Source organism: Rhipicephalus sanguineus, chromosome 1 (genome assembly GCF_013339695.2).
Source record: "Rhipicephalus sanguineus isolate Rsan-2018 chromosome 1, BIME_Rsan_1.4, whole genome shotgun sequence".
NCBI classification, from domain to species: Eukaryota; Metazoa; Arthropoda; class Arachnida; order Ixodida; family Ixodidae; genus Rhipicephalus; species Rhipicephalus sanguineus.
Window position 1 is genome coordinate 178,318,368 of NC_051176.1, and position 23,201 is coordinate 178,341,568.

The following is a 23,201-nucleotide window of genomic DNA, read 5'->3' on the forward strand; positions in this document are numbered from 1 at the left end:
CCTGACTTCTTGGAATGTGCTGCCTGAACCATGAGAAGTTGGAATGCCTGCAGTTGTTTGCAATTTTTATCAGCCCTGTCACCCTGTGACTATAACACCCAGTCATAGTGCCAGTAAAGTCAGCCTGAAAGTGACTCTTTTAACAGTACGTCACCACGATACAAATGGAAAAGGGTGGTCAAAACAACCGAGCAGTTGCAAAGGCTTTCAATATTCCACAATAGACATGGCCAACTATTTTTGAAGACCAAGCAGGATGTGTTGGAGGGACACAAGAAAACTAGCGAAAAGGATACATGGCTCGAGGTATGCCAAAATAGATGTGTCTTCAGACTAGTTAAAGATTGTGAGGGCCACGAATCTCGCAGGCCATATACCAGCATTATTTGCAAAGGAAATGACATTAACCTAAACAATTAAGCAGGCACACATTGAATACAGCAACAAATGCTTCAATCAAGGTCTTTAAAAGGTGCCATGGTGTTAGTTGGCAACAATAGTAGACAAAAGTGGAGCCATCAACAAGGACACTGTCTACGGAAGGCACAGAAAAATGCTCACCTACTGTATTTACACGATTGTAAGGCGACTCAAATGTAAGTATGCCCCCTATATCGCATTAAAAAAAAAACGCGAGTAGATTCAATAACAGGAACTTGTCGACATAGTCACTCGACTGACTCAAGTCAAGCCAGACCTTTTTATGAATTTCAATGCCCAGGCCCTACTGGCCTTGAAGTGTGTCCTGCGTATTGCCATCTCCAAAGCAAAGACTTCTTGCGTGACCACTTTGCATGTCACCAGTAAGATAAGTCATGCATGCCACAAGCTCCAGAAAGCTTCCAGACTTCAGCCCACAAAAACCTCAGTGGTTGGCATCACATGTTTAAATCTGGTCACATTGCAGTCGCCACTGCCGCATCGCCTGTTCAGAAACTCCAAATTTGCATCCTACCACGTGGTTAGTTTTTTCGGCATGGAGAATAGTCGCCCTCTTGAAAACTCCCGTGAACGAGCGCCAAAAGCTTTTGGGCCCAGAGCACTCATAGCAATGAAGTACAACAGTACTAGCATGCAGGTCGTTGATGAAAAGAGCCGCTCTTCCCATCAGTAGCAGCACTACTGATGGCGAACAGAGGCTCAGTGACATAGTAAAAGTTGAAAACAGTAGCACTTTCTGATGTAAGTGCTACGTGTTTGCTACAACGAAGAAATCATCAGTGTAAATGTGACAAGAACACTTCCACAGAGAAAGAACTTGTGATGTGCCCTCGATATCAGAGTCACAAAAACATTCTTCATCCACTTCAAAACAAAGTAGAGTGTAGCAGCAGCCAAGTGGGCTTTATGAGGTCTATGAAGGCTTTGGAAGAGGAACTAATGGCCCTCGAAAGAAATACTTACCAGATGATACTCGCATCTTTTGTCACTTCACAGTAAGTTCTTTCATATCATAAAGCGTGGTTTTGTTTCCTCTTCCATGAATTTGTTATAACAATCATCAATTATACTTGTTAGAATTAATAAATAAAATTTCACAGCCACTGAAGAAAAAATTACTAGACTACCAAACAAGGCAGCAACAACGCATGGGTACACCACCAATAAGTGAGCATACAATTTTCTATCACTTTACAGCTGCAAAATTGCATTTTTGTCACTTGTGCAACAGCACTTGTTTATTTATATTCGTTTGACCTCTGAATCTCTCTCAATACACTATACCACATTGTGCGCAATAAGTGGAGATACAATGACTAGTGCTTAATTAGTCAACCTCATTCCTCCTGTCCTTTCAATTTTTCATTATATGAGATTCTGAGCAATATTTAACAAACCACAGTCGATGGCTTTAAACATCATTATGTATAAATATATGTAAAATTATTTTATAAACCCTGAAAGCAGGTTTTTTCTGTCCATAGGAAACAGAACTATGCATTTAATGTGTGGGTTTTGTAATACATATGCATGCAATTGACAAAATAGGCCTTCTACAAATACAAGATGCTTCCTCCACATATATTCAACAAAGCCATGATCACAGTATCTTATATTTAACCACAAATATGGCTATAACATCTTGAATAGCAATTCTATCCATGTAAACTTCACTGTGCAATGCTTCTTTGGGCTATGCCGCATGATTATTCCATTTAGCTGTGCTGCCTGCATGAGGTTTGTCATCTGATTTGGAGAAATTTAAACCTGTGAAAAAAACCCACTGAAAAAAAAAACCTCGACATCCATAAAAAGTTTTCGTTACCTTCCCAATTTTTCAAAAGTGGAGGCAGTTCTCTTGCTCAGGTCATTAACAAAAAACTCTACTTGAAATTCTGAAGGATTGGTGGCCCTGCAAAAGAAATGGCAATAAATAATTATTTGCTACAATGACGATGCTAGCATGCTCATAAAATTTTCATACTGTCACGACAGAGGTAAAGCATTCATATGACCACTTAAAAATCCCAATTTTTACAACATGAAATTCCAGGTTTTGTATACACGTACTACTAATTCATAGAATCGAAAGTTACATAAGCTGATCAGAGTATGAACTTAGAACAGACTCCTAACGCATAAACAAAATGACTGTTCCAAGCTTCTGACATAGAATTTGCAATAACATCTGGGAAGCTGTAATATCACGGGGAAAAAAGAGGTTCAAGTAAGCAAGTGTTCGGAATACCACATTTCCCAGTTTTTGCATTTTAACATGCCCATATACTACAGACAAGCTGTGCATCTAATTGCTCAGGATCAACCCCAAGGCCAGCAATCTAAGTGGGGAAGGGGAATGGGCACGACAAAGTAAAGTATGTGTTTGTACAAGGTCAAGTACACTCTGGGAAGGGAAGAGGATAGGTTCAGATCAGATGCCCAGCATATTGCTATGCCCTTCACTACTATTTTTAGCAGATTGTCAATAAGGCAACCTATTCCCATGAAAGTGCCCTTTCTCCTGCCTGCTTCCTTCTTATGCATTTTGTTCGAAAACTAATTGACAGCACCATGATATATTAAATTGTTCTTAATTTGGTTCTCCCTTTATGGGATGCTAGCACCAAAGTTCTGTCTTTTTTTGTGCCTTAATTACATAAATGACAATACGGAAACCATGATGTGAAGACAGTGCATTAATGTTAATTATGTCATCCCTGAAATGAGTCAGTTCACGAGGCACACAAGTCAAGCCAGGCTGGATGACAAAGCAATATGAAGGCTGTCACAAGTGGTAACTGTGCGGCACCAAAACCACTGACATACACATGAATGGGCCTGATGTATTGACTTAGTTCACACATTTCCACCAAAAACTAAGCAGCCATATCCTGTGCTACCAAGTTAGTCCCCTCATCCTAGATAATAATAATTGATGTAGTTTTACATGGCGAAACCACAACTTGATTATGAGGCACCACGTAGTGAATTTCGACAACCTGGGGGTTATTTAACATGCACTGACATTGAACAGTACGTGGTCCTGTAGCATTTCACCTCCACTGAAATGCGACCATCGAGGCCGGGATCAAACCTGCATACTTTGGGACAGCAGCCAAGCACCGTAACCACTGTACCACAGCAGCGGCACTTTGCCCTAGACCTCTGACAAAAGGACCTCCATAATTTTTTTTCTGTGGATATGGAGTGTCCCCTTTGCCCATTTGTTACTGGTGGCTCCTCTTATAATAATAATAATTATTGTTATCACAGTTTAAAGTCCCAAAACCATGATATGATTGTTAGACGCCGTAGTGGAGGACTCCGGAAATTTCGAATACCTGGGGTTCTTTAACATGCACCTAAATCTAAGCACACGGGCTTCAAGCATTTTCGCCTCCATCAAAATGCAGCCGCCGCGGCCGGGATTCGATCTCGTGAACTGCAGGTCAGCAGCAGCGGGCGCTCATCTCGTGGTTCTTCCCTTTGTGTTCGTGTTTTTCGCGCAAAATGCAATCCGGAGAGCACCATAACCACTAGACAACCGTGGCGGGTGTCTAGTGGTCTAGGGTGTCTAGCCGTGACACTGTCCTGAAGAATTACGGTGCTCCCTGTATATAAAGCACTGGTGTGACTAGTGTCGACGGCAGTGATCTACAATGACATACTCACATCCTCCGATAACTGTGAAGTCATCTTCTCAAACAGTGTGCACAAGGCACTCTGCGTGTATTCAAAGTATTGTATATTAAACAATTAATGTGGTTGATTTAAAGGATTGCTTACCTAATTATTTTTTACATGACAGATGACAACATTATGAAGCTTCAATTCATCTAGTTTATTTGTTTAAATTAGCATAATAGATGACTTGAGGCTTCATGCTGCAATCATCAGGTCAACAGCTATTAAAAAACAAAAAATAATCAAAATAAATTCTCTACGCTCCTTTTAACATTTCTATTTTCAGCTTATAAACATAAGTATATGTGAACATATAGCCTTTATATGAAGCTCACCCCAGCCGATGGCCTCCAGGAAAGTCGGCCTGCACTCTTGTTCCCAATGGAATAATCCGAATTTCATGAATGTAGACAGGCCTTGGAAACTGAACCAAATCCAAGTTTGTCTCCTGCAAGACATAAGATAAAACACCACGGTCATGTAAACCACAGCAAGAGTTTAAAAAATACTTATTGTAGCACAATATGATGCCACCATGATGCACCAGCTTCGATACACTTACTGAAAGAAAATGAGAAAACTGATTTGAGATACCATTCTGCAGACTTCTCAAGGAGAAAGATAGAGAGTAGTATATAAAGCATGCATTCTAGTTGTAAATTTTAATATTAAAAACGAATAAATTCCTAAAGTCAAATGCTTATCATCAGGAAAATAAGGTGTTTTCATCAAAGGCACTAAAAAGGAATAAAAATTGGAAGTTAAAATGAATCTTGGATGTGAATAGTCCAAATTTAGAAGACCTTTCAGAAGTGCTAATGCAGTGCACTTTTATGAACTTTTGTGACCTAGACACAAAACTGTTAATCACATAAGGTTTTCACAATGGTTTATATTATAATAAAATGGAAGCACTAAGACAAGAACATAACTGTAGAAGTGCCTTATACTGTAGCAGTTGCAGTATAAAAAAAAAATCTAGTAATGCTTTGGCTACTTCGCTGAGGTTACGCTATCTTGTCACATACAATGCTCAGTTTATGGGAAGAGTGTTATGCTGCCCATAAAAAATGGTGCTGACTATTCCTGCACCGCTGTTTGCATGTTATCAGTATGAGAATTAGTGGCAGTGTTAACGTAGTCTATCGCCCTGTTAACTTCACATATGCATGAGTTCATTTCTGATATGGAAAATCTCAAGTCGTTGATCTTTTAGTAATATACAGGGACCTAAATGTCCATTTAGTGAAAAAAAAACTGTTACAACTTCACAGTGTTGCTGCTGTCAATCCATGTCATCAGTATGATCACTAAACCAGCTTTTAAAAAACAAACTTCACCATCATTTAATGATCACATACAATAATGACACCAGTGTTTCTGATAGTCTGTACTGCTACAATTACTGATCATTGTTCAAGTTTTGTGTTCTCACCACATTAACATACAAATTTTCCTTACAGAGAAGGAATAAAATGGAACACTAGAACTGGTTAATTGCAATACAAAGGGCACTCAAGAGAGTAAATTATGAGAATTTGTATAACAACTTTCGTGTGGGAAGGGAATTTTTTACTGTTATTATTAATGAAACTGAACAATCAACATGAGGATCTTCCCGACAGAGCTACGAATCTAGAATATGTCCCAGGATGACTCGCAAAGTATTCAAGATACTCGAGAGAAAGGATACATATATACATATTATAACAGGTAAGAACTACAAAAAAAAATGAAATATTATTGAAATAAATAATTCACAGTGATCAGAAATGCAATATGACAGCATTAGCTGAACCAAGTTAGCCACCAATGGGAAGGAAAAGCAATAAAAGAGTGTGGGGAATTGTTACAGATCAAAATGGTTCAAGGGCACAGGGTAGGCCCTATACCTCCCATGTATTTTTAGGCTTCTTTAAGAACCATTTTCTATGAAACTACGGTATGTAAAGTGTTTGTGTTTGTTTCATTTTATTCGTCGGTGCCTCTTCTTGCAATGGAGCTAGAATTACAGCTGTATTTCAAGTGCTGACATTTTTTGCAATTTTTTCATTATTTTTTAAATAAAACTGCCAAAAAAATGAAAACTATTCCGTATACGTGCATCATTCTACTTCAGCAGCTTCGTATTGATGTTTGGTTTATTCTGGTGAAAAATCAGCCATCTGTTTTTTTAAATTGTTTTGATAATGGGGCAAATGTTACAAATAAAGTGACTTCAAGATATTGAGAGTTAAAGGAGTACTGACACGATTTTGAAGTGCAGCAAAACGGACGTTTTTGGTTTCCTTGGCATGTAGTGTTAACGCTCTCCCCACACCGCATCCGGGAAACACGTATAAATAATTAAGTTTGATTTCAAAGTTTGCATCTCCCAGCATCTGCAAGGCAGCTTCACCGCATGGAGAGCCCTATGACGTTTCAAGTCAGCTCACTTGGTTTGCGAAGTCTGGGTTCTGCATGCAGTCTAAATCACAGAAATCGCTGTCGGAGGCACTGGACAACAGTTCACTCATCATGAACCACGTTCCACTGATAGCGAAGGAAAGCAGGTGCATATTTCGTGGATTGCAGTCTGCCCGTGACGTCACGGGCAGACTTGACACGTCACTATGAAGCCACCCTCTCGAAACCGAAACCGAAATTGCTGGTTGAAAGAAGCGGTATTAAAAATATATGTAATGCATCCCCAGGCACCACGACACTCTTTTTAGGGTTCTCGACACCCGTGCTTTCATTTAGAGCAACAACTCGAAAAATTTTTAAATTCATGTCAGTACTCCTTTAAGGAGGAAAAACAAGTTTATTTCACGTTTTGTTCAAAAAGGAGATGTACTAAACAATTTAATTAATAGCAACCTGCCATATATGTAGTCATCACACGAATCGGCTTATCGCTTCTTGTTTTCTTGGTTCCCTGGCTCGTTTTGTCATCATCATCAGCCTGTCTACACCCACTGCAGGGCAAAGGCCTCTCCCATGTTCCGCCAATCAACCCGGTCCTGTGCTTTCTGCTGCCACGTTATACCTGCAAACTTCTTAATCTCATCTACCCACCTAATTTTTTGTCTCCCCCTCACGCGTTTGCCATCCCTTGGAATCCAGTCAGTTACCCTTAATGACCACCGGTTATCCTGCCGACGTGCTACGTGGCCGGCCCATATCCATTTCTTCTTCTTAATTTCAACTATGATATCCTTAACCCCCGTTTGTTCCCTGACCCACTCTGCTCTCTTCCTGTCTCTTAAGGTTACACCTATCATTTTCCTTTCCATCGCTCGCTGCGTCGTCCTCAATTTAAGTTGAACCCTCTTTGTAAGTCTCCAGGTTTCTGCTCCGTAGGTAAGTACCGGTAAGATGCAGCTGTTATATACTTTCCTCTTGAGAGATAGTGGTAGACTACCATTCATGATTTGATAGTGCTTGCCGAATGAGCCCCATCCCATCCTAATTCTTCTAGTTATTTCACTCTCATGGTTCGGCTCCGCGGTTACTACCTGTCCTAAGTAGACGTACTCCTTTACAACTTCCAGCGTCTCGCCACCTATCGCAAAGCGCTGTTCTCTGCCAAGATTGTTCCACATTACTTTAGTTTTATGCATATTAATTTTCAGACCTACTCTTCTACTTTCCGTATCCAGTTCAGTAATCATGAGCTGTAATTCGTCTCCCGCGTTACTCATCAATGCAATGTCATCAGCGAATCGCAGGTTACTGAGATACTCTCCATTAACTCTTATCCCTAATTCTTCCCAATCTAGGGCCCTGAAAACCTCCTGTAAACACGCGGTGAATAGCATTGGAGAGATCGTGTCTCCCTGTCGTACGCCCTTCTTTATTGGGATTCTGTCGCTTTCTTTATGAAGGACTATAGTGGCCGTGGATGCGCTGTAGATGTCTTCCATTATGTTTATATAGGCTTCGTCGATGCCCTGATTCCGCAGTGCTTGCATGACTGCTGATGTCTCCACCGAATCAAATGCCTTCTCGTAATCTATGAAAGCTATGTATAGGGGTTGGTTGTATTCCGCGCATTTCTCTATCACCTGATTGATAGTATGAATATGGTCTATTGTTGAGAAGCCTGTACGAAATCCTGCCTGGTCCCTTGGTTGATTAAACTCTAATGTCGTATTAATTCTGTTAGCAATTACTTTTGTGAATAGCTTGTAGACAACGGACAGTAAGCTGATGCGTTTGTCATATCTTGTCTCTATTGGCCAGATATTGACAATGGCGGTCGACCTCACCCAACCATACCACACTGTTGCACCGCGGTGATGTCGCAAACGGCCTTGAGAACATTTACTCGGGCTATGCAGGCCTTTCTGAAAGTTAGAACGGTTTCCAAAATGGCAGTTCTGAGGGTTTCCTTTGCAAGGAACATGATCCATTGTGTTATCTACGAGTGCCATGGTTCCTTCGCATTCTGTGCTGACACAGTTACTCGTAATCACAATTTGTAGAAGCTCCACATAAATCAAAGCATAGCCATTGTCACTACAGGTAACATTTTGCTCTTGCGGCGACGCGGAATGAGGACAAAGCTTACTTGCTGAAGTGCTCACTCAAGTGCTCCCAGTCTCGTTTATGTTAGTAGCCAAAGCATGTCAATTTCCAATTATACTGCACTTTTTAAACAGTTTCTTTGATTTGTCAAAACAAGAATATCTTTTGTTGCCACAACAAAATCAACAAAGGTGCAACTAAACTCAAAATAAATGCACAGAACCGTGTCTCCATGTGCGTCTCACATACACAAGGCAAGTGGACTCGGTAAATGCCACGCACATAAAAAAAAACTGCACCTTGTGCCTTTAAGTAGCCAGAATACTTTTTTAAAGGCCTGCTAAGCTCAGAAAAATTACCACTTTCGATTTTAAAAAAATTAACTTGGGGCAGAAAGCTCAGGTTGTGCACGGTCTGAGAAAAGAAAGAAGGCTTGGCTGCTCGTCAGTTGGCCTTAAAAACCTGGCCCTTTTGGCTCAATCAAAACATACAAAAATGTGTGGGGCACAGGATATTGTTAAGGAAGGCCTTATCATTCCAAACAAGCAAGAAACCAAAGTTCGATTTTTAAAATATTTTACCCTATTCTATGTTAAGACAGAAGAAAATCAGAACTGCCAAATGCCACTGCTAATCATTTTAATTATTCCTTCATCTATATAGGAAGCCTTAGTGGCCAAATCCACATTATTCCAAATTTACACCAAGACACCGGAACCATTTTCAATTTTTATATGGTTGCTCAACATGAGATTACAATACCAACCACTATGGCTGAAAACAAAGCAGCTGCTTCTACGATGCATAACTACCAAACTGATAAAACACACATACTTTTATACACTATAATCTCAGTGCTTCATATTGCAACATGTTCAATCATTCATATCTGCATAATATTGAAGATTGCCAAAGTAGGACAACAAAAATGATTTAAACAGCTACCAACCTATACTAGATGTTTCAAGAAATATGTCCAAAAATACTGAAAATAAGGAAATTGACATATTTGCTCGCTACCTTCGGCATTACTTTTTCAGTGCTGGCATGCATGTTAAAGAAGTACTCGCACAAGTTTTAGATATTTTCGACCCACCTCGGTGGTCTAGTGGTTACGGCACTCGACTGCTGACCCGAAGGTCGCGGGATAGAATCCCGGCTGTGGTGGTCACATTTCCATGGAAGCAAAGTGCTAGAGGTCTGTGCACTTAGATTTAGGTGCACGTTAGAGAACCCCTGGTGGTCTAAATTTCCGGAAGCCTCCGCTACAGCGTCCCTCATAATCACATCACGGTTTTGGGACAAAAACCCTAAAAATTACTAGAAATTTTCGTATCATTGCTCTAAATAAAAACACTGGTGTGGATAACCTATAAAGACTATCGTGGTGCCTCGGACCACCCTGAATATATTTTTAATATTGTTACCTTCAAAAAACAATTTCGGTTTCAATATCAAGGGGGCGATTACACAGTGATGTGTCAACACAGTCTAATGAAGATCTAAGTTGCGTGGGTACAGCAACACGTGATGCACTAGCAGAAGCAGGTTACCAGGAGTAACTTTGGTGATTTTAGCCGCATGCAGGACAGAACAGTTCGCAAACCCAGCGAACTGTGTTGAATCGTCATGATATATCCATTGCAGTGGGGCTGGCTTGCAAATTCTAACACTGCACGCCAAGAAAACGAAAAATGTCTCTTTGGGGATGCCTTAAAATTGTGTCAGTACTCCCTTAAGTTGACAATACACATGAATTATGACACTAATTATAGAAATTACATTACTTAGCTTTTTAATTAGAGGAGACAGGCAGTTTGGTCAAACAGAAGAATTGACGTCCTTTCTCTGAAGAGCCCATTATTTCTGAAAAGCGGCCACTGGCAATTTTTTGCGGAGTGATGAATTACGATCAATTTCTTCGGCGAAACCGAAACTGAAACTCTGAAGAGCGCAAATGGCATAGTCTTCCAAAATGTCCAGAATGAGTGGGCATCATAAACTCAACCATTGATTTACTTTGTCATTGAAGTGCTTGCCATTACAGCACGAATGGTGCATGTGTGCATGTAGGTTAATGAAAGCAGAACTAACACCACTGCAATCGTCGAAAACAGTGATGTCATTCTGGACGTCTGCTTGGGTATGGCGGTTGCGCTCATCGAAGCGTCGGTTTCGGTTTCACCGATGAAATCAGTCGAATTCTCCTTTTTTGGAAACCTCGAAGCGACAATGAGATCTTTGCAGTCTCTAGTCGCAGTCTTCGTAGCCTCTAATCATCTTGATATGTATCCCACCATAGAAAAAGAAATTAAAAAGGCAAACTTCGTGTTTTCCTTATTTTTGAAAAATTTTTTACACATTTCATGAAACACCCTGTATAAGTATCAAGCACAATCACAGTATTTGAAAAATTAGCACTGCTACAATCGTAGTTGCTAAAAGAAAACAAGAATGTGCCGAGAACAACATGGCTTTGTTCGAACAAGTCAATATTTACTATGGTAACAGCTCATAAATTATCAACAAGCTGTTCACAATAACATAAAAGTTATTTTATAGACATTAATCAGCATTTGATTCTTTCAGTGATTGAATTTTGTTACTTAAGCCAATAAAACTACACTACTGCACATTAGTCCTGGTAGTATCTTTCACTTATACTTCTAACAAGGAAAAATTATTAGACCACAATAACTTTAAATTCATATACTTAAATATCATTTGTTGTTTTCCAAAAGGCTTTGTGTATTGGGACTACACTTGATTTTTAGATGCTGAAACTTTCTCCCAAAGGCACGTACACAGATGATACTGCCCTAGTGTTTCATAACGATTCCCTTGCAGACTTGGTGTGATGATAGCAGAACTCAGCATTTCCTTCCAGTTCTCAATCAGTCAACTTTGTATTTGGATTAATTCATGAAATATGGCCACTGATGGTAATTTAATTAGTTCATTATTAAACACAAAATAATGAAAGAGTTTACGCATCTAAGTGGTATGTTGGGCTAAGCTGGTTGGTATATTAGAACAAAATCAAACAGCGCTTAAGACAAGACAGTGTATCTGTTGTCTTCCATCTTGTCTGAAGTCTCCTGTTCAATTTCTACCAAATTATGCATTAAAACTTGGGAACTGTCTTTGACAAACATAACTCGGAGCAGCAGAAAGCTTATGTTAAAAACCTGCATTCAGCTGCTATACTTAAGGCCTCTTCCTACTTCCCAGGCTGCTCGCAAACATTGCACTTCACATTATTCTCATTTCATTTCCACGTCTGTACAGATGTAAAATATTTGTTTTTCTAAATAACCATGACTAACAACAATTTTCCTTTAATCTGTTTATTCTAGCTGCTAGCAATACATGATAATGCTTCAAACATTAATATGTCACAAAGTATATTGCAAAAGATTAATTTAACTTCATGGGGCCAAAGTATAAAATGAGCAGCCAATTCACACAAAATGACAGGCAAAATATTTTTAGGGATGCATAACAAGCAAAGTTTCAGAGGGCTCGGATATAGTGGAGCCTCCATATCTGATAAATATGAGCTGAAGCGTCACAAAATGCTAGCAGAAATAGTAGTTTTTGATACCGAAACTGGAAAAAAACAAAAGAAAAACAAAATCTTGCCATCGCTGCTTGCCAGAAGCGTCGCATGACCAGGGCACGACTTAGAATTCACTGCTCCTTAGCATTGCCTCCGAGATAATGGAGTGCTGAAACACCACTACCTGGGAACAACTTTTCTTGGCAGTGCTGTGGAAGCTACAAAAAATAAAACGCATGCCTGCTAGTGCGCCAAGAAATAGTACCTAATTTTATCGATAATTATTTCATCTGCCTTGCTCCAATAAATAATTACTTTTTTAACGGAAAGTCATAGGTTAGATAAAATTATTTTTCACTTTACAATAATTTTTTATTTATTTTCATTTCTTAGCCCTTTCGGATGGCACTCGATACTCTATTCGAACAAAAATAATGTCATAATGCACTAATTTATGCGTGTTATAGTAATTTTTCCCAACTAAATTGTAATTAAATATCTTGTCACGTGATTTATTCACGTACAAACTGCGAGAACGCCGTGGGACGTCAAGGGCCAAGATCCAGGCAAGCACAAGCTTGGGGCGCGTGGCTGTCGCTCGCACTGTGGCTTGCTTTCTTCGCTCTTCGTCGTCGTCACGTACTCTTCACTACATTGGCCCCTGGTGAATAGCGGAGCCATCCTGGCGACCTAAGGCGTTGTCAGTATAGCGGGATCGTAATAGGGCTTCAGGAGGCTGACATGGACGATTTCCCGACCACGACGACGTAAATCGTGGGATGCTGTCAGAGGCTCAACCTCATAATTGACAGGAGACGTGCGAGAAAGAATGCGGTAGGGCCCCTGATATCGGGCACGTAATTTCGAGGAAAGGCCAGGAGTGCTCGATGGGATCCAGAGCCAAACGAGGTCACCAGTCGTGAAAGTAGAGAGAGGTCGGTCAGTGTCGTGCCGTAGCTTCTGGTGGCCTTGGTCCTCGGTGGTCAGCGAACGGGCTAATTGTCTGCAATCTTCGGCGTATCTGGCAACGTCAGAAATCGCAGTATATTCAGACGAGTCCGGCGTATAGGGAAGCATAGTGTCCAGCGTGCAGGACGGGTCGCGTCCGTATAAAAGAAAGAAAGGTGAGAAACCGGTGGTCGCGTGCGTTGCGGTGTTGTACGCGTACGTGACGAACGGCAGCACGGTGTCCCAGTTGGTCTGGTCTGATGCCGTGTACATTGTCAACATATCACCGAGTGTGCGATTAAATCTTTCCGTGAGGCCATTCGTCTGCGGATGATATGCGGTGGTCATTCGATGAACGATGTTGCACTGGACGAGCAAGGCCTGAATAGCGTCAGACAGGAAAACACGCCCTCTGTCGCTCAAAAGTTCACGGGGAGCACCGTGGCGAAGGACAAAGTTGCGTAAGATAAAAAACGCAACCTCTCTTGCGGTAGCCGTTGGAAGTGCTGCAGTCTCTGCGTAACGGGTGAGGTGGTCCACGCCAACAATGATCCACCGATTCCCAGAGGAAGTCGGGGGAAGCGGGCCATATAAGTCGATGCCGACGCGGTCGAATGGACGTCCCGGACAAGGTAGAGGCTGAAGTGGACCGGCTGGGCGTTGAGGTGGAGCTTTACGCTGCTGACAAGCAGTACAAGCACGTACGTACTTGCGCACGAACGTGTACATGCCGCGCCAGTAGTATCGCTGACGCAAGCGGTTGTAAGTCTTCAGAGCGCCAGCGTGAGCGCTTTGCAGGTCGTTGTGAAAAGCAGTGCAGACTTTGTGCGCATGTGGCGCGGGATCACTAGCAACCACCTCCGACCGTCAGGTGCGTAATTACCCCGATAGAGGAGACCGTCGCGGAGTGCGAAATGCGTGGCTTGACGACGGAGAGTTCTTGACGCTGGATGAACCAATGAACCAGTCAGAAAGTCGACGAGTTCGGAGATCCACGCATCCTTGCGTTGCTCCGACGGCATGTCTGCGAAGTCAAGGGGCGTCAAGACAGCTGACGTGGCTGACGGCGAAGCTGTGTCAGACGGTAACGGTGAGCGGGATAGCGCATCAGCGTCCGAGTGCTTGCGGCCGGATCTGTACACAACACGAATGTCGTATTCCTGCAGCCGAAGCGCCCAGCGACCGAGGCGGCCTGAAGGATCTTTCAGAGATGAGAGCCAACAGAGCGCGTGATGGTCCGTGACTACTTCGAAAGGGCGGCCATAAAGGTACGGACGGAACTTGGTCAAAGCCCAGATTATGGCGAGGCACTCCGCTTTCTTCAGGGTTCGACTCGCGTAAGCAACAATGTACTCGTCGTATCCTGGTTTCCGTTGAGCCAGTACAGCACCAAGACCGACACTGCTGGCGTCAGTATGGACCTCCGTAGGCGCATTAGGGTCAAAGTGACGGAGTATCGGAGGTGACGTTAATAAGCGCCGTAGCGTCATGAAAGCTTCGTCGCACTCTTGTGACCAAGCCGACAGGCCGTTAGAGGCTGTCAGTAGGTTGGTAAGAGGTGCGATGATAGAAGCGAAGTCGCGCACAAATCGACGAAAATACGAGCACAGCCCAATAAAGCTTCGGAGCATCTTGATGGAATTGGGCTTGGGGTACTCGGCCACGGCACGAAGTTTAGCGGGATCCGGAAGAACGCCTTCCTTGCAGACGACGTGACCTAGTATGGTGAGTTGGCGCGCAGCAAAATGGCACTTCTGGATGTTAAGTTGAAGGCCAGCAGAGGCGAGGCACGTGAGAATAGCGCGAAGACGAACAAGATGAGTCGGAAAATCGCGGGAAAATACAACAATGTCGTCAAGGTAGCACAGGCAGGTATTTCACTTGTGGCCACGAAGGATGTTATCCATCATTCGTTCGAAGGTAGCTGGGGCGTTGCAGAGTCCGAAGGGCATCACCTTAAACTCATAAAGCCCATCGGGAGTAACGAACGCAGTCTTCGGGCAGTCAGGGTCAGCCAGTGGAACTTGCCAATAGCCCGATCGTAAATCCTAGGACGAGAAATATTCTGCTCCTTGCAAGCAATCGAGGGCATCGTCAATGCGTGGCAACGGGTATACATCCTTCCGAGTTATCTTATTCAGGCGGCGGTAGTCGACGCAGAATCTGATAGAGCCATCCTTTTTGCGCACAAGCACGACAGGGGACGACCAGGGGCTCTCAGATGGCTGAATGACTCCGCGCGTGAGCATATCATCGACTTGTTCATTGATAACACAGCGCTCTTCCACTGAAACGCGATATGGTCGTTGGCGTAAAGGGGCATGACCACCGGTGTCGATGTGGTGCGTGACGCTTGTTGTGCGACCCAGAGATGGCTGATCGCAGTCGAAGGATGAGCGGAACTCCTCTAGAAGGGCCAATAGTTCGCGTCGATGGTCCAATGATAGATCCGGGGACACAGAAGGGTGAAAAATGTCTGACTTCGGAGGTGTCGCAACAGGGGCTGTCATGGCATTCAGCTGGTGGTGAAGTGGGGCTTCAGCGAATTCCAGAAAGCGAAGCAGGTCAACGGCATGTATGCTTCCCAAACATTCCCCGCGAAGTAGACGAACGGGCGAGGTGCGCAAGTTGGCAATCGGCATGATGGTAGCGCCAGATTCGACGGTGAGTATAGCAAACGGCAGTCGTAGGGCGTGGCGGCGGAGAAACAGCTCTGACGGGGCGAACAGGACAGCGCCGTCAGGAGCGGCCGGACAAGTCATTCATGCCTTGTTTTTGCATAAATCGGATCAAATCTCAGGCTAGAAATATAGTGTGAATTTGTTTTAGGTTATGTCAATTTTGAGCAAAGAAAAATTATATTTTAGACGAGGCTCACGGGAAGCGACACGTCGAACGACTTGACGAATGTGGTAGTGCCTTCAGCAAAGTAATTGTGTGCAACAGTACACTGCAAAATGAAGTTTAAAGAAGACAAACATATTACACAGGAGGTTTAATTCATCCAAAGCTCAATATATCTGGCTCTTTCTTAGCCACTAGCCAATACAATTAACAAAAACAAGTGGTGTACACAATTGTGTACGTAGCGTGTCAAAGGGTTAGACAGCACCATGTTTTCTGCACGCCTGTTTTTCAAAGTAAACAAGGCATCCCTGACGTGCATTGGTCTGTGTGCAGCCACAAACGCGCTGTTTAGTTCTTAAAGAAAAATCACAGCATATCCACGGAGTGAATGATGATGAGTGGGCGAAGCTGCGGAGGTTCATCGGTAAACCGTGAATCTTCCGTGAATTCTGCCCAGTACATCATCACCGACGTGAGATCGGGCGCGTTTATACTAAAGGTTCGATGAGTTATGACGACTTGCAGCTCACTTTATTTTACATGTACGCTGTGAATTTTCATTGTTTAGAAAACCATTGCTTTAGAAAAATCTGGCGTCTTTCGTTAAGCAGCTGGCGTCTTTTCGTTTTGCTTTAGAAACATCTGGCGTTCTTTCGTTCTGCTTTTACAAAACATCTGGCATCTTTCGTTGGTTTATTTCATCAATCAACGGCGTTTTGAACAAAATTTTTATTGTTTAATCACGCACAGGAGAAATCTCACCAGGCACTACCTTGGAGGTAAACAATGGCTGCTAATGGGAATGAGAGACAGAAGAAGTCGGCTTTTAGCTAACACTTACACTTCTACTTCTACTAACGTTTCCTACTGGAACATGCCAATGGCTGCTAATGGGGAACGAGAGACAGAAGAATTCGGCTTTTAGTGAACGCGCACGCTGCGAATTTTTTATTGTTCAACAACGCACAGGAAAAATCTCCAACCGGCACCACCTTGGAGGTCAAAGCGTAAGACTTGTTACGGACTACGACTACTACTACTACTACGAGGGACGAACGGGTGCCGCCTTAAGGAGCTTCGCCCCTAAAAATATACTCGAAATATGAGGTGCACTGAAATGTACACTGAACAATCCAAATGCCTAAATGCAATAACACTGTCAGCAAGCAAAGCCAAAACTGGAATTTAAATCAGCTACAAGCTGTTGGACTACTAGCGGAGCAACACGAATGTGCGGAAGCACCGCCTCCATAGCCTTCCCACCACTGCCAAGATGAGCTGGCCCCGAGTATAAGAGGCGTGCCTGGACTTAAGTCATAGTGACAACAAACAGCTGCACATCGTATGCATAGATGCTGTTTGAAGGCTGCTAACAATAAACTATACCTTTACAAGCCCTACGGCCTTGCCAGGATTACTTCAGTAATTTGTACTACTAAGAGACAAAAAAAATTCACCGACGATTACAATACTGCCTAATGCGAATTCTGAGCACAGCTTTGTGTTGGGGCAAGGCCAACTGTGTTTGAAGTTTTGGCTTTCCGCAAGGTATCGACCACGCCATAAATTTGTTAAGTAGGGCAGCATCCATTACACCATTATTCGTCTTTCTGTGGATGAGTGAGGTACCCTCAACCCATCTGTAAGGTATTATGTGCACTTTGTTGATGCTGCATTTGGCTGATGACGATGGAGAATTATGGCTGAGCACCTTCGCAGTGGGTGGGAAGCATTAAACCACACACTCGCGCAATCAGCATTGTGTGATGACTGGGTGTTATTTTACTCTTCTGTCACACTACATTGCATAGGTTAACGCGATTCCTTACTCGACACGACGCCTGTATAGGGTCTTCTTGCAAATGAGTTTCAAGCCCCAGCATGGCTCTGAGGTAGAATACTTGACTGCCACGCAAAGGGCCCGGGTTCAAATCCCATTCGATCCTGGGGGTTTTTTTTTTCTCATTTTATTTTTTCATGTCTATCGGTTATGCCACCAATAGCGACTGCGCCACCGCCGCTCAATGTAGGAATGAGCGCCTAAGAGCTGCACTCTAATTTCATGGCAGTCAGCCTTTGAAGGCACTAGGAGTTTAAAATAACACGAAAAATATTACTTAGCTGAGCAAGATAAAATGTGCTAGGTTTTGTCAGTGATTCTGTCTTTCTTGATGTTTTGCACTTGCATATGGTATACAACAGCGTTATGCGAAGAACTGTAATAACTTAGTGCATACATTTACACTCACAAGTGTTTCGCCAAATAACTAAATATGTTTATCCTAATATATTATTTCTCATTTCCTCTGCATCACACAGGTGTGCACGATTCCGTACTGGACCAGCTTCAAGTCTGATGACTACTGAACCAGTCCTGTACTAACACATCTAATATATTGGTTGATTTCAAGTTTTTCATTGACTGACTGACTTGAAGTACAATTCTACATGCACTGTTACATAGAAATCAAAATACAAAACTATTTTGAACAGTCATATTTCGGTAAATACAAATCCATGTCGACGTGAAAAATAATATAGCCACAATAAAATGCGGAAAGAAGTGTACTCAGTCATTAACTTTCAGCTAATAAGTTTACAACCATCTAAAACAATTAAGATTAAAAAGCGTGCAATGGCGGTGCAATGAGAGCACAGTGGCATTACACAGGCACATACCCAGGTTTTTTTCAAGAGAAGGGTCAGACTAATTGATGATACTGATGATGAGGATCACTGCATGGATGCTTACCATCAATAATTATAGTAATGACAATAATAATAATAATAATAATAATAATAATAATAATAATAATAATAATAATAATAATAATAATAATGTAAAATAAGTTTACTTTTATACGGTGAGCATTCTAACGATTCATTTAGTTTTTAAGTGTTAAGTATTGATCCCAAAGCAACTGATTCACCCAAGGCATACGAATACAGCAATAATGCAGCAATATGTCAGTTTTGGCTGGATACAAAAGGAACAAAAATGTTTTGAAGTATGCAGGTCAGCTGTGTGTGCTGCAAGGTGAAGGATGGTCAACATTTTAAAAATATATTTAAAATAAATAAAAACAAAAACAATTTTTTAAAAAATGTTGCCCGGCAGAGCAGAGTCCAACATCCACGCCTACTTTACTTAAAGCAAGTCTTTCAAGGGCTGGCGGGTTCTGTTCAATAAACATTAAACCTTTTTTTCATTAAGCAAGGTTGACATTTGGGCTAGTTGGTACGGTTTCATGATGAAATGAAAGTAGTGCAAATTAACAGAGATAAAGGGTAAGACAAACCCTAGCGGTGTCTCATCTAACTCAACTGTCTCTCTAGTTTCTGTTGTGTCTCTTAGAGCTAAAGAAGAGTAGCAGCTTGAACGAAGGTATTAGTTTGCCACATGCCATACACTGTGCACAGAAATTGTAAGGCGGGCTCAGGACACCCCCACTGGATGTGCACATGACAGCATAACGACAGTACATCAGCAGTGCAATGACAAAGGACAACACATTAAAGAAAATCAGCAACTCTGCACTAAGCACAAACAATGTCACTGCAAAGCTGAGTAACCAAATTTGCCCACAATGATGCTGTAACCACACATACATGTTTTGTTGTGATATACAATATCAGTTGAAATATAAATTGTCTGAATCAAGTGTCTGCAAGACCTCTATATGAGAAACCCCTAAGATGTTTTTATTGAACTTATGAGAAAGTGTCCTGGTAAAGAACATCTCGTCCATGGGGCATATTTTAGGACCGTGATGACGCAGAGCAATAAAGCTCCTAGTTATACCACAGTTTAAACTGGATATAGTGCATGTACAAGCTGACACATGGGACGACTGAAACGTTTCTTGTATCACGTATATTTATAAGGCCGGCACAACATCAAGTACAAGAGCCACGCACTCTGCAGCCACGAACTGAGCCAACCAAGAGGCTCCCTAAAAACTACTTTCGTATTCGTGCGTCAGCATGAAGTACGTTTTGGGATTCTACGAACGCACTAGTGCGCACTACACAAATTCAAGGTAATTCCGTGTCGTTGGTTTTGCGCCGAATTCAACCAGTAAATACTTGATGTCTATATGCATGTGGTCTGCTGCCATCATTTAACGATGCAAACTTTTAAGTGTGTTAACATGGTCCTACCCTGGTCACGGAGTGTGCTTTAGAACACGATGAGCCGGGTTAGCATCGAATTCATTTATCGCGGTTGATTGCTTTGCGCGAGCTGCCGAGAAAGTTACTTTCAATCGAGGAATGCAACCCCGATCGCGATCGAAAGTGCCTCTTATGTCTTGGGTATCATGCTCAGGTATGACGTTTCAAATCGAACGCTCCTGTTAAGTTTTGAGTGTTCTTGAATGTTGTGAAAAGAGAACGATCGAGTAATTATAAAGACGTGTTCGACGAAAATTTATGGGGTACGTTAAAAAAAGAAGAGCAAGCGGTGAAAACGCTGATTTAGAAGCATGATCAGTTGGATCAATCGATACCTTACAACACAACACACACAGGAGACCCTGCCTTTTACTTCGAACAATAAGAATAACGTGAATGATTGACGCAATGCTTACCTCATTGCTTTCGTGTGAAAATGTGTCAAAAAATAGAAGTTCGCAAGCATCAGACATTCTGTCTTCAGCCGGTGGGGGCAAAAAAACTCAAAAGTACCGCACCAAATATATCAAAGCACGAAATCGTCCATTTTGTATATATTGCGAATAGCTTACAGGCAATCACCAGAAGAGGCGCCAAAATCGCTTAGTTTTACGACGACCGTAGTTCCGTATTGAAACCATGCAAACCATATGCAAACATTGCAAACATTCTGATAGAACATTTCATGTGCAGAAATACGTAGAAACTATGAGTATATTCATATTAAATATAACGTGACTCAACCTATGCTATTTAAATAAGTGGTGTCTACCTCAAGCGCCTTTGAAATTGCTGTCTTCATCTTCTTTTTTTTATTTTTACTCTTTTTTTCATTTCCTTTCTTACCTTTCTGTCCACCCTTCCGCAGTTCTGGGTAGCAAACCGGATAATTTTCTCATGGTTAACCCTACCTAATTTTTATGGTGCCTGTTTTCTTTAGCGCAGCGGGTAGCTTACCAGTCAGATCGAATGTCTAATCGGTCTAATGGTCTGCCTAACCATCTCCCACTAAAGGGCTGGGCATGACGCGCTGGAGTTTTGAGTACTGTGGCGGAGCCTGGTGGCGTGCGCCGAAGTTGCTTGGGTAGTCAAAAATGGACGCCAACCGGCGAGTTACGCAGTTCTCAGTTGCTTTGAGCGTTTTACTTAATTTTGCGCCTAGTTTTCAGGCTCAAAAAGTGCTTAAAACGTACGCAGGAACTTGTCCGCTATGCCTGCAGAGTCTGACATGTTTGACGAGCGATCCCTGCTTCAACAAACGGTGCCGAAAGCAGGTGGTCCGGGCGACGGCTCTGAGCAGCGCGCGGTCCATAAGCGCGGTCGCCGCCGTTATTGTTGCGTGGTTAATTTCCTCGAACGTGGGGGTAAGGATATCCTAATGTGCGGTTTTACTGGTTCCCCTGAAAGCCGTACGAAGTGGAGCGACGGAACCGCTGGATACGTGCCGTCCGACGCGTGAAGTGAGTACGCGAGCAAAACGTGGTTTGCAACGCGACGTGCTGATTACTTTTCGTACGCGCGTGCACTCGTTTATATATGTATATATTCCCTGTGTGCAGTCCAGACGGCACGCCGTGGCTGCCGATGGCGATCACGAGGATATGCAGCCGGCATTTCGTGGGAAACGAGAAAAACGATGCCATGAGTCACCCTGCATATGTGCCTACGATTTTTCCGGCAGCTTACAGCCGGCTGCTTCCAACGGCCGGCTGTAAACATTGCGCGCCGTCGCTTCTCGACCGCCACCGCACGCTGACAGAATATTCCCTAGAAGCAAATGTTGAAAATTACTACCGTGCATGGGGAAAAAGTGTGTTTGCGACTGAATGCGGCAGAAAACGGCACACGGCGCGAATGCGCTCATTCGGGCCGCCGACGGCTAGCCTTCGTCACTGGACCTTTCTTGATTCCGTTTCGTCGTGTAATGCAAATCATTTCGGCTTTCTTAACAGCAATCTTTTCGTTTATGCACTGTCGTTAATCGCGCGAGCATGCCTCGTAAAACTTGACTCGAGTTCAACGTCGTAGAGATTCGCTGCACTTGCGAGTTGTAGCGCGCCGAAATGGTTCCTTCAATCTCCTGCACGTCGTAAACATACTTTACGTTGACGAGCTTCTTGCGTTTACGCAGATTGTTTGGCCTGAAAAACTCAGCCATGCCAGAAATTGGCCGAGATCCAAAGCGCAGCACCACCGACAGCGGCGGCTCCATTGCGCATCTGAGCTTAGTGCTGCATGCGGCCGCCATTCTGACTACTCGAAACCTAAGAACTTGTCGTAGGGGGCGCTTTTTAGCACTGTTTTCGGGGGAACTAAGGAAACGATGGAACATGTACTGATTGAATGTGGCGATATTCACCCAGGTATACTTGTGGACACGAGTCTACAGGAAGCCTTGGGTTTTAGAGACAACAATGGAAAGCTGAACACGCCCGCGATAGAAATAAGTAAGAGACGGTTAGAGTATTGGTGGCAGAAAAGTAGAGATAAAGTACAAAAATAAATAATTGGGGGAAAAAAAGGTCATTCTGCCTTAAGAGGCAGAGAGATGGACCGTGAATTTATATTTTTTGTTATAATAACACAGATTTAATCAATGTAGATAAGGCATTAGGACAACATGAAACAAGGAAGTTTTTTTTTTCTTTTTTTTTTTTTTTTTTTTTTATCCTTCGAGCCTGGTGGCAGACATGTCACCGCCCCGTTATAAAGGGGACGCTCATAGCATCCATCCATCCATCCATCCTTCGCAGCGCCGCCTGGGCAGCCAGTCAGGCCTAAAGGGAACCATGCGGGGATGCGAAGCAGCGCTGGGTGTTCACTTGTGTTTTCATTGTTGTTCCATTTGTATGTTTCCGTGTATGTTTCATTTGTGTGTGGAGTTGTGTATATGTTGTGTACCGCTTATGTTAACCCCCCCCCCCCCCCCCAGCTCGATGTTTCCGTTGCGCTTCGGCTTCGCGTTGCCTCGCAGCTTCGAGATTCGCTTGCCGGCGTTGCCGTTTACGCTCAGCTTCGCGAGCGTCCATAGCGCCGTTGC

General features: G+C 42.9%; 1 protein-coding gene across 4 annotated transcripts in view; it reads right to left on the reverse strand.

Moving 5' to 3' along the window:
- The window catches only part of LOC119403119 (protein virilizer homolog), a 288,697-nt gene extending 267,952 nt beyond the window's left edge, over nucleotides 1–20,745 (reverse strand). For all 4 annotated transcript variants that reach the window (XM_049418016.1, XM_049418020.1, XM_049418012.1 and 1 more), the window contains exons 1-3: nucleotides 20,578–20,745; nucleotides 4,461–4,573; nucleotides 2,267–2,353 (exon numbers count right to left, since the gene is read on the reverse strand). In XM_049418016.1, coding sequence (XP_049273973.1) covers nucleotides 2,267–2,353; nucleotides 4,461–4,573; nucleotides 20,578–20,634 — 257 coding nt within the window. In that variant the 5' untranslated portion in view covers nucleotides 20,635–20,745. The remainder of the gene's footprint in view (nucleotides 1–2,266; nucleotides 2,354–4,460; nucleotides 4,574–20,577) is intronic.
- Nucleotides 20,746–23,201: the final 2,456 nt, after the last annotated feature.